Below are 12388 nucleotides of genomic sequence, written 5' to 3'. Positions count from 1 at the left end.
AATAAGCCTCAGATAACCCCAGAAGCTAATTACTATCCATACACATAGTATGGAGGATACATTTGGAATGGATTCAGCTTAGGGCAACACTTTCATTAGAAGCAAAGATGGCCCATCAAGTTTTACAATTATGCTCCTGAACACATCTCATCCTGTTCTAGAATGTTCTCAGATGAAGACAACAGAGAACTTAAAAATATTATGTATACATATAAAAACTCCTGAGTTTTCTAAACAAGGCAACTGTTTAATAGGCTTCACTTGTAAGTGTGGAGAAAAAAGTGACCAGGAACTTAACTAGGATGATGGCAACTCTATTCACTGCTTACATAGTGCATAGAAGTGGGACAGGCCCTTTTATGTATGCAGAAAGGTAGGTATGTTCCCCAAAATATTATAATTTAACTGTGCTGGCCTCAGGCAAAGGGAAGTGGAAAGAGTTATAGAGACAGGTAGGTATAAAACAATGCAGTTAATGGCCAGATTCTCCTTCTTAACATCCTGCTTCACTACCACTTTTAACTGTTTCCTAATATCTATCCATTCTTTGTAGTCAAACTACATGAAGCGAACAAGAAGAGAAATTAATAGATCTAAAGATTTATAGTCATATGCAGTGAATTCAAGTAATAGCTAAGGACAAAATATAGCATCCTCTTATCCAAAAAATCTAAAATATTCAAACTAAAATCAGGCATTTTCAACTGTGTATTAGCTTCCGATCAGCAAAATTAACAACCTATTCCAGGCATTTCATGGGTTCCACATGAAGACAAACCAAACAAATTCTGTCAGGACAGATGTGATCACTCACAGACTCTATAGGGGGTTGCTGCATTATTTTGCCTTGGTTTCAAGTGATAACTAGAGTTTTACATTTAGGTTTTTCTCATAACACCTATTTCCAACTTTTAAATATACAAAACGTTTTGTGTGTTCTGCATTTGGTAATCAGCTGTTAAACACAGCATTTGCTAATCTTCTTTCATCAGGCAATTTTTATTTGGCATTGGCAAGAGAAAAAAAATTTAAAACATTCTCTTCGTGCTCCACAATACCCAAATATAAACCCAAATATAGCATTGTTGCTTTCTCTATATTTCCATATTCCCTCACTCTAAACATCATAGAAAACAGAACTTGTACAAGGGAATGATACAACAAGGCAGTAATACAGAAAATAAATGACAGCACAGATAACAGCTTGATTTTATCTTACTGATCTACTGCCCACTTTAGACAAAAGGGACTGGCTGGTTAGAATTTAGCATGCAATTGCCCAGATGTCATGAACTAGTTTTCAGGCTCTGTGGTTATTTCAGGTACTGCTAGTAGAAAAACAGAGGCTCAGTGTTTACTGTGCTTTTCTTTCTTTGTTGCTCATAGGAAGTTTCTGAAAAAAAAATAGACTGATCAAAAGATAAAAGATAGAATTTATGATTAAATAAAAAGTACTAAAACATATTATAGAACACTTCGAATGACTTTCTGCTTTCCGACATACAGGTATTGATTTAGATTTCCAATGGCCTATGTTACAGTCTAATTCTGTGCATCCTACACAGACATTCTGTTGCAGAAATGCTAAGTTTTCACAGCTGCTGTGTTCTGCTCACTGTTACAGAAGTGGGAAGGGACATTTATGGGAAGAAGGGTCTTGTACCTCCATTTCCCTTGCAAGACATAAACATTGAGTAACCCTGGACTGCATGTGTTTTTTACATTTGGGTTTTCTCTATTTAAATCTTATGAGACAGAAATAGCCAGAATGCTTTAAACACTAGGTTGGTTCTTTGTGGTCACATTGTACCTGCCAAACCCAGATCTATTCCACATCAGAAACAGCTCGTTTAATTAAAGTTCTTATCTCCTAAAAGTTGATTCAATCCCTCTGCCTGCCATGTTGAAGATAAAATTCAAACTAAGTCATCTGTCTTCATGGTCTTGGGAATGCAGATACAGCTCTCCTCTCTTTCAGATTAGGATAATTCCCACCTGCCTGTTACAACAGTTTTGGTGGCACGCTATTTAATTTTGCCTATCAGTTTGTCCTAACAAGCACATACATAGAGGTGAGCTTGATGGGCTAAAGACAGCCAGGTCCCAGAGAACATACACATCCTGGCCTGGCACAGTGATGCTGGAAGGCTCCCCACTCTAGGGTGCTCTACATGGTTGGGGATACCTTCTGCACCCATTGGACTGCATCTTCTGCTTCTCCCCATACAACCTGCATGGACGGGAAATCTCAGCAGACAAGCCAGTATCTTTCTTTCAGGACACAGGAATCGCCCATTCTTTATTACCCTATCTTTGACTCTTAGAGACTGCAGTGTACTTTCCACTATACCTTTAAATCATCTTTGAACGTAAAATGTATGAGAGTGTCAACATACCAGTAAGCAACGGCTCTGTCAGGAGTAGGAAACACGTCTGCTCCAACTGCCTTTGCACCTTTCCTATAGAATCCAAACAGCTCAAGGTCTGTATGTATGCCTGCCTCTCACTCCAATGTGTGCCAGCACTGCTTGTCTGGTGATGCAGAGGTGCCTCTGTGCTAACACAGATAACTAACACTGCCAACATGCATTCTCTGAGTGTGTCTTTGCTGGAAATACTTTAAGCTCTAAATTTAAAGGGAGAAAAAATTAATTAAAAAATACCGTACAGATTAGATTTCCTTTGTGGAAGAAACCAGGTATGAAACAAATTTACACATTTGTGCATTAAAAAAAAAAAAAAAAAAATTGCTCGTTAATACTCTAGTACTAGAACTGCAATTGCACAGACAGAAACATCTATCCATGTGGAATATCTCAGTTGTCACCAGGGACTAATGTCAGTGAAGCAATTCACTGGTATGGACATTTCTATCACTATCCATGTGTTATTGTGATGTAGAGAAGAATGTAGTTTGACGGGGTTTGTAGTATTACTGGCTTTTAGAAAAATTATGCTTTGACTTATGAACCAAACCACTCAGTAACAATGTGTGTGAAATGGTACAGCTTCATTTTCACAAAGACACTCTCAGATGTATAACTGAACATTAATAATCTCATTGACATGTCTGTTATCTTTAAAATGCAAATCACTGCATACAGTTTCAAGCCAATCACTAACTGCTTTGGGCTAAGAAGGGTCAGAAAATAAACTTTATAACTATGAGTGTGTTGACAGAAAAAAACACAAAATTTCAGACAGCATATGTGAATATGTATTTTTATCTTCAGAGTACTACCTTGGCTTTATCTTTGACTGCATGCTTCTGATTTCCATTAAGTATGACTACCTCCTCGTCTTGTCAAGCAATTAAAGTGACAAAAGTAATAGCAGATGCTTCTTTCATACTTAAAACTACAGCAAGCAGACCATAGCTTGCATTTTATTACAACTGCTCTATACAGCCTAGTAATTGCAAGGTAATTGAAAAGATCCTGATAATAAACCACCAGTTTACTTTTTTTTGAGACAAAATAAATATGTAACCCAATTCAGGCTTCATTTTAACAACATGTTAGATGGTTTCCAACTTGTCTTGATTTTTGTTTTATTTTTATGATTGTAAATAAACCCTGGAAAATTCCTTCCCCAATTTTACCACCTGAAACTGCAGCTGTTGGCTGACACTATCAAAGCCTCGCAATTCCGAACTCACGTGCAAATCTCATCAAGTGCAGACACTTCTAATTGATTCCAGAAGTTTTTCTTTTGCTAAGATCAGCAGGCAGAAGAAGAATAATGAGCAGCTTTTAAGCAGAGGGGGGAGGGTGTTGAGCTCAGAGAGTGGAGATTTTAAAAGCTCCAGCTCAACTGCTCTGCCAGAAATGTGGAGCAATTTTACGGTCAATTGGCCGGAGCATCTGGAACTATACATCATAGTTTTTAGTTGATGGTGGTGAAGCCGACTCTCAAACTGGCTAAGTCTAAAATCAGTAATGACTCTGCTGTCACACCTAAGTGGAAACTAACTTAATCCACTGCCAGATTTTACTGTGACTTTTTCTAAGGGACATTATTCCTCTTAGGGCAATTGTCAAGAATATTATAAGTCCAGTCCCTGGGATACACCGTATGGCATAGCAAACTCTTCTGAATGAAGCTAACATAGAAAAAATTATTACAACTTGTGTTTATTTAATTCCATGTGTGTTGACAAGGTTTTTTATCATAAGGCAGTAGAGTTTCCTTCCATCCCCAGTTACATTTCTAAAATACATTTGAAATACACCAGCCAATCTAGTTAGGGCACAAAGGCTGTATAAATGCTGAGGCCATAAATCATAACACAGGGCATGGAGCTTTAACCTTAATGGAAACCAAATATGGGATATGCGGCTCTTTGAAATGTGGCACAGATGATCATAATGAGGGACCAAGGAAAAATGCTACAGAGTAGAAAACCATCATTGATGGAAATAAGTTCTTATGAGTAAATGTTTGTTTTAAGTCAGTACTCATAAGTCAGTATTCCAACGCTGGTAAATTACACTAAGAAACAAGTGAGGTAACAGCAACTCTTTGTACGATGAAAAGAGAAAAAAGTAGCGTGGTAATATATCACATTAAGAGGGACTTCTGTGGAACACAGGATACAGTGTAAATCAGTTCTTTAATAAAGAGATATTTTATATTTTATCCAGACCAATTAGTTGCCATGCCATAAGAAACACGTGAATTGCATCAAAGATCAGAGAAGCAGTCCATTTGGTACAGAATACTGTCTCCGAAAGTTTTTGCAACAGCTGAATCTACCAAGTTCAGATACTCTGAAGGTGTAAATAAACAATTCGACCACAACAAAGCTTATTTCTGCCTTCATTAGTTAAGGGTTGAACTGTACCCTGCAGCACAACATTCTGTATAACTTCCAAAGCTAGTTATATTTCTAATGTACCACACACCCACATAAAACAAAAAAGAAAACAAGTTATTAATTTAAAACATCACATGCATATACAGTCTCTCTTTTTCTCTTTTTTCCTCCATGACAGTTGCCCTAGATTTTTGTCCTTCCTACCTGTAAATTAATGCATGCCTGCCAGATAAATGAGTACATCAAGACAGACATCTATTTCCTCCTCCAGCTTCCTCACTCCTAACCCCTTAGTTTAAGACTCTTTCTCAGTACTGAGTTGCAGCCACTATGAGAGTTGTTGAAAATATTTAAGACAAGAGTTCCAACAATATGTCAATGGCTTTCATTTCTACTTGCTCCTCATTAGTACTACTGTCAAATAACAGCCAGTGCTTGACCAAATTCAGCTCATGGAATATGCAGGTTGATGCCAAACCAGAGCAGTTGGATGGAAACACTTTGAAGAGGTGCACCATCATCACAGATTTATTTTTACATATCATGCCTGCTGAACCGTCACATAACTGAACATACAAGCAATGTTTTCTGCTACCTCCAGGTGGTTAGAAGGCTCCAGGCCCAGTCTGACAGAAAATGATTTGGCTTTAGTAATACACACAATCATCACATTACACAGGCATGAAGTAATCAGCCTAAAGAAAACTAACTAGTATAGTTAGTTTTAGTTTTATAGGCAGCACAGATTCTCAAAAAGAAACATATTGGCTCTTCAAACCAGTCAAATATGTAACTGTCCCTAACACTGAGGTTTTCACTGACCTCCATCCAAGAAACAATTTTCTTAGGATCTAAAAATTTCCTCATACATCACCACTTTTTTTCTTAAACAAACAAACAAAACATAAAACTCCAAACAAACACACCAACCACAATCACCCCAACTTCTTTCATCTAACCATCCATACAAAATACTTTCAGGACAAGGTTAACAGAAAATGCATATTGAGAAACATGCACTGTTCTACCTCCTGTAGTCACTTCTGTGATGATGATAGCTTCAAATTATTTTCTTGTTTGTAGAAGGAAAGGGCACCGGGAGAGATCCCCATGAGTGTATAATTGAAGGATTTCAAATACAATAGTAGAGAGAACAATATATTTAAATGATCAGAAAAATAACACCATTTTCATACAGAACCAAAGCTGGTAACACACAACTTTGAAGTATCAGTAGAGCAAATGCTGGTTTTTTATTAGACTGCAGACACAGTTAACAATCATATTAAGATATAGCTTTAAGTCCTTCTTTCTTACACACCCATAGCTTCATTTTACTTTCACCTTCCCTGAGCCTTAGCATTAAGAATCTCACCTGCTCCACAGGAAGTTTTGTCACTTATCTGAAGAAAAATCTTTGGCTACCTAAGTCAGACCAGCTGACTAACCCAGCTAGCAGGGCAGTGAAGAGGGTAAGAGGCTGGAGCCAGAGGACAGGACTGCTCCTCCCCCACAGACTTCCATCATTAGCTGCTTTCTTCACGCCCATCTGAGCTAATTTAATGGAAAAGTGGGAAAGGCTTGCTCCTTGTTTCCTCTGTTCTTCTCCCTTCTCTCACTGATCCCCTAGTTTTCTCTCATTTCTTCTTTATTTTCCCATCTAGTTTCCATCCAGAAGGCCTTCCTCTAATGCACTAATTCTGATAATTGTCAGACCTTCTTATGAGCCAAATGCAATCATTTGCAGTTTAAGGCACCTATTTTTGCTAGTTAGAATACCCTGCAAATTGTACTGCAAAGTTATTTATTTCTGAAGTCTTATCTTCTATCTCTAAAATAGTCATGAGAAATATGAACATACGAAACATAGTAAGAGAAAAACATATGAACATAGAAACATGTATAGACAAGAGTCACATACTTTTTCACTAATAATTGAACATGCCATTGGTAAAATCAGTCCTGCACTTATCTGCTGCAATGTGCACTGCCAGGTTAAGAATTCTGGGACAGAATTATCTGTTAAATTCTAGAAATACTGAATAGTGCCATCATGTCTCTTGCAATTAATTTCTCTTCATCCCTAAGTAATTATGCCTTTGAAGGCATAATTTATAGTTAAAAAAAAACTCAACAGAAATTCTTTTACATGATGTTGTGTGTTCATTCTTGAACGCTGGTTTACTAAAGCATTATTTGGTAACATATAAGGATAAAGATGTAAGGAGGACATCCTTTGATATATTTCATATTACAGATTATGAGTTCTAGAAATATTACATTAAAAAGATCCAAGTCAGCTAAATCTAGGTGTATGTTAAAGAAGGGATATTTAGACGAGGAAAACAAAAATAATAAATTAATGTTTTAATTTATACCTCTTAAAATTTTTAAGAGGATGTGAAAGTGAAACAGAGCAAAGAAGTTGAAAAGCAAGTAGATAAAAATTACCAGGATATATGTAGCATAAATTAAAAAACCTGCATCTCTAGGTTTATGTGCCACAAAAGATATTCAAAGTTTTCTATACTATCATACTATCAAGGATACATAACTTGTTTGAATACTGAACAGAAACAATTTTAGGATAAATCTTAAACCTAATTTCTGGGGAAACAATTTGTTTATTTATTTATTATGCTTTCTGGTACTGCTATTTTAAAATGATCAGGTCAATCTCAATATTGAGCTAAAACATTAATGTTTGAAGACTTCTCAACATGAATTGAAAAATCTTAATCAGTTTCCCTTTGCTCAGACTTTTTTTTAACATAAACTCCATTAGACACGTAAGAACACGACTAACATGAATCCAGAAACAGTATAATGCATTGGGAGCAAAAGCAGATCATTTATTTTAAAATGGGGGATGCTTTGGAGTTCATCGCAAGCATTCAGACTAAAAAAAGAAAAATATTTTTATGACGAAGATGGTGAAACACTGGAACAAGTTGTCCAGAAAGGCGGTAGTTGCCCCATCCCTGGAAACATTCAAGGTCAGCTTGAATGAGGCTCTGAGCAACCAGACATAGTTGAAGATGTGTCTGCTCATTCCATGGGATTGGACTAGGTGACCTTTATAGGTCACTTCCAACCCAAACTATTCTATTATTCTATGATTCTATGATCATAATAGCTATTAATATCACCAAATTGTTGATTCATGATAAAATGTAAATCCCCAGTGCGGACACATTGGCATCACTCAGAAACATTATCTATTCTGGTCTCCCCAACAGCAAATTATTTGAAAGACAACTATTCTTTCAGAATTTTCAAAGCAAAATTGTAAGCAAGGTACTCCTGTTTCTTGTGACAAATGGACTACCAAACAAGGGACTGTGCCAAACAAGGGACTAAAATAAGAGCAACAAAGAACTGTAATATAAAGGATAAAAGGAAAAACATTGCACACAAGAAAGGATAGGAGAGTACAGCAGAGAAGAACTCGAGATGACACTAAAGTTAAATTTTTTATGACAGAAAAATATAACAAATGGAGTAAGAACCATAACTCCCTACAAACAATAGAAATAATAATCTGATAATTTTACTTCTATTCGTTTCTTAGTAAGAAACACCATTACGTATGAATACACACAACTCAGCAAGTAATGAGAGTGTATACTATGACATATAATTCTCCCAAAATTCAGTTAGAATACCCAAATAATTCAAGTCTGAAAGCTATATCTCAAGGCCTCTAGGATTAGCTGCCAAATTTTAGAATTTGTTGCTACAAGCCTGTCTACTTTAGTAGGCTACTCATGAAATAATGCAAACATTTCCCAAATTATATTTAGGCAAGTAAAACCCTTAAAATACCTGCTGAGTTCTGGCAGACTCCTATCAAAGCAATTCAAGAGCTGCTTGATTTATACACCAAAGCTTTGAAAATGTAACAATATAGGGGGAAAAAATTAACAAGTTCTCAGTTAGTGACATTTTTCTAGCTTTAAATATTGTCTAAGAGTTATTGTTTCCTATTCCAGGTAAAAAGACAAAACAAAAAAACACCCAGACCCACAGCAGTAATAGATATTTTTCATTTTTCTATTGCCTGTTCCCTTAGAAAAGCAGGAGAATCAACACCATGACCAGAAACCTCCAATTAGGAAAGTTGTTATAAATTGTACAGATGTTTCGAGTCAAATGAACCATTTTGAACCTGGTTGAGTCTCAGTCCCTACTGTTTTATTTGATTTTTTCCAATTCTAATCCAAAAAGTAGTAGATAACAGTTCTATTAGTCCAGCAAACTACTCATAACCTTACTGAAAACAACCTTTGCTGGTAACCAACAGTAGGGAGCTTGGTAATGTTATTCAGATCAGAATCTCATTAATGATTATTTTAATTCTGATATTATTAAAAGGGTCATTAAATGCTAACTGTACTGGAAAAAGAAAGAAAGATTAAAAAGCTAAAGACACAAATAGGATAAAAATGAGTGCTAAGAACACAAAAGCAACCAGACTTAATCAGACTATAGATGTATTTAGTTCAGTATCCTGTCTTTGTCAATGGCTAAAAGTATGTTTCTGAGGTAAAGTATAAAACAAAATATTTTATATTTAAGTCTTCCAGACTCCAAGCATTTCCAGATTTCTCCCACAAAAGGAGAATTAAACAATTCAAATTCAGCAATTCATTTACATTATTCTCTTCAAAGCATATGGCGAGTAATGTATTATTTTCACAAGAAATGGTAAATACACACTTTCATGACTTTTTTCCAATGTCATCTGTGTAGCAAACCCAAATAATTTTCTTATAAAACAATCATAAAAAATGAAGAATAAAGAGATAAGAAAAAAATAATGCTCAAATAGTGTAACAAAACATAAAAAAGCAAAATATAAATGTTTAGTGTTTCTGCTTTTTCTGGAAAGATAAAAATCTAGAGTAATCACCACAGACACTTCAAAATAAATGTCTTACCTCATATGCATAGCCCAAGAAAGAAAATTGACTCCTAAAGTAGCCAAGTTTGTAAACACCTATGAAGACTAAGCAGCGGATGATTTCCAAAATTCCTGCTTTGGACCTAGAAAAGGGAATCAATTCAGATTAACATCCAATCCTTTCTTTTTTAACTTCAGTGAAAAACAGAAAGTAGAATTAGTCTGTGATGTTCTGCATCGAGTCATCTTTTTCATAACCTTATAGCTAAGTTTTTATAGTATACACCTTTTCATGGGTCTATTTCTATAAATTTTACTAATTCACATTATTAACTCCCTTAGTTATACACATATATGTCATACTGACAGATTTTTATCTATCCTGAAAGAAACTGTTCAGTCCATAAAAATAAAATGCATTCCTTTCTGAAAATACAATGAACAACAGGTGCAAAGCAGTACTGGCCCCTCAGTCTCAAAGGAAGCTTCTATTCCACATTTCTGCTCTGGCAGGGCAAATAGTTTCTTTGTAAGAAACTAGGGTTGCCACTTACTCTTCTGTAGGGCCACAGTGCCTGTATGCACTACTTCATAATGTATGTCTCACTGGGCTTGTGTACTCAACATCCAATTTCATTTGAATGCATACTGATTACGTTTAGTCTTAAGTCTACACAATCTTCTGCATGATATTGAGTCTACTCTGAGCTACATTGTGTGTTTTTCATATACCATCACTATATCTGTCACCTTGGGCATGCTACACAGGACTGACACGATCTGATTGCAGTCAGTCCTTGAACAGCTTTGGGACAGCTGGCAGGTCCCACTCACCTGCCAATGTCCCAAACCCAGAGGTGTGGACCCAATAAATGCAAGCACAGTGGGAGACATGACTAACCCATCCCAAAACTTTTCTGCAAGGGACAATATAAATGCAGCCACCAATTGCTATGAGAACACTCCTGTATTTAGATGCTGGCTAGTCATGTGCTATTTTCTAGTCTACTGGAAACAACATATGTGTCCAAGTATATCTGCATTTCTTTATCGATATAAATTCTGACACACTTGAGATTTCCATATAATTATAATAATACATAATGAAAGAAGAAAGAAAACCTATGTTTTGTAGCTTACTTGTTCTCCATAAGTAGTCCGAAAGAGGCCAGGGACAGAACGATAAAGCCAATTCTCAGGAGAACAGTTCCCTGTGATAACATCTGTTAAAAAGTAGGCAAAGAATTCATTTAGAGTAATTTGCTGAAAATAAACTGGGTTTGTATAGAACAGTAGCTTCAAATTCCTCACTCAGTGGTGTTAGTGTCTGCTTTTAAAGTAATCTATCTGGAGTAACCACCTTAATAGTTGTTTCCTGAATGCTGCATTTCCAAAATAATGTTTCATGTTATCCCCTTGTGCACTTTTTGTTTTCCCAAAGTTACTTGATTCCCTTATGACTTTAGAAAGAGGGAACAACTTATTTCTAGACAAAAATCCCAGCATCCCTGTTCTTTTATTTTCATCTTATGCTACGAGGTCTTTACAATAGTCATGTATGAATCCCAGTGGACACCAAAACCAATGTATTGGTGAGAATAACAATTCACATGACGTGATCATATTTGAGAAGAAACAAAATTAATCTTTTCCCTTCATTAAAACTAAACACTCAATTCCCAGCTCAACAAAACCCTTCAACTCATATCATTAAAATCAATCAGACCTAAAACATTTTTTAATGTTAACATGTGAGTACTTGGATGAATAGTAGCATGGGGACTTCTGTCCTTAAAATTTACATAAAAATGATATAACTAAAATTCAGGCAAACAGAAATTATTTTGATTGTAAAGTTTTAATTTTTTCATTTACTAAATTTTCTTTTGTATTCTACACAACTGCCTTTGAAAATCAAATATTTAATCAGTTTTCTTATTTCCTCCTTGACTTTGTTTCAAATATTAGTTTTTTCATTAAAAAAAAAAACCAACAAAAAAACCCAAAACAAAAGTAATGGATCTGAGTTATAGGAATCTTTTCTTGCTTCAACAGCAATACAGTTTACGAACAGCATCTTGCACTTCCACAATGCAAGCACTGGAAAAATAAAACTCTATGAATGTCTGCCCTGATTTCAATAAATCCCATTCAGTGACATGCCCAGCTTCCTTCAGTGGTGGCCCCAACCCCTTGAAGAGATCTAAGGTAAGGATCTGTGAGCGTGGGAGGCCACAGGAGGATATTCTCAAGTTTTACAGCTGTGTGAACTTAGAGTGCCCATGTTTGCAAAACACATCAAACCACACAGTCGGGCTGGAAAGCTTTCTGTTGTTTTACTGAAGAATCACAAACACCTACTTAGCTATCTTTAACAAACAGCTATTGAACAAAGAAAACTCAATCCCAGCAATGAGCAAGCTGAACAGCAGCCTCACCAGTTTACAAGCCAGAACACACTTCTCACAAATGACACCTGTCAAGCCACTTTGTTTCACAGATTAATACTAGGAGAGAATCAAACTTATTACTGCATTTCTATACTTCCAATCTGTTCCATCCCTCCTGATGATAACTTTTCCACTGTAAGCATGAAGCAATTTGTTTTGAAGTGACCAAATGTTTGGACAGAGTTTTTTTATAAAAATCAGACACAGATTTTTTTATTT

General features: G+C 35.8%; 1 protein-coding gene across 1 annotated transcript in view; it reads right to left on the bottom strand.

Moving 5' to 3' along the window:
• The window catches only part of AGMO (alkylglycerol monooxygenase), a 188987-nt gene that overhangs the window by 66779 nt on the left and 109820 nt on the right, over positions 1 to 12388 (bottom strand). The window contains exons 11-12 of the mRNA XM_032708002.1: positions 10860 to 10942; positions 9757 to 9862 (exon numbers count right to left, since the gene is read on the bottom strand). Of these exons, the coding sequence (XP_032563893.1) occupies positions 9757 to 9862; positions 10860 to 10942 (189 nt within the window). The remainder of the gene's footprint in view (positions 1 to 9756; positions 9863 to 10859; positions 10943 to 12388) is intronic.

This window comes from Chiroxiphia lanceolata, chromosome 1 (genome assembly GCF_009829145.1).
Source record: "Chiroxiphia lanceolata isolate bChiLan1 chromosome 1, bChiLan1.pri, whole genome shotgun sequence".
Taxonomy (NCBI): domain Eukaryota; kingdom Metazoa; phylum Chordata; class Aves; order Passeriformes; family Pipridae; genus Chiroxiphia; species Chiroxiphia lanceolata.
Note: the sequence above shows the minus strand (reverse complement) of the source record. Positions and strands in the feature narration are given on the sequence as shown.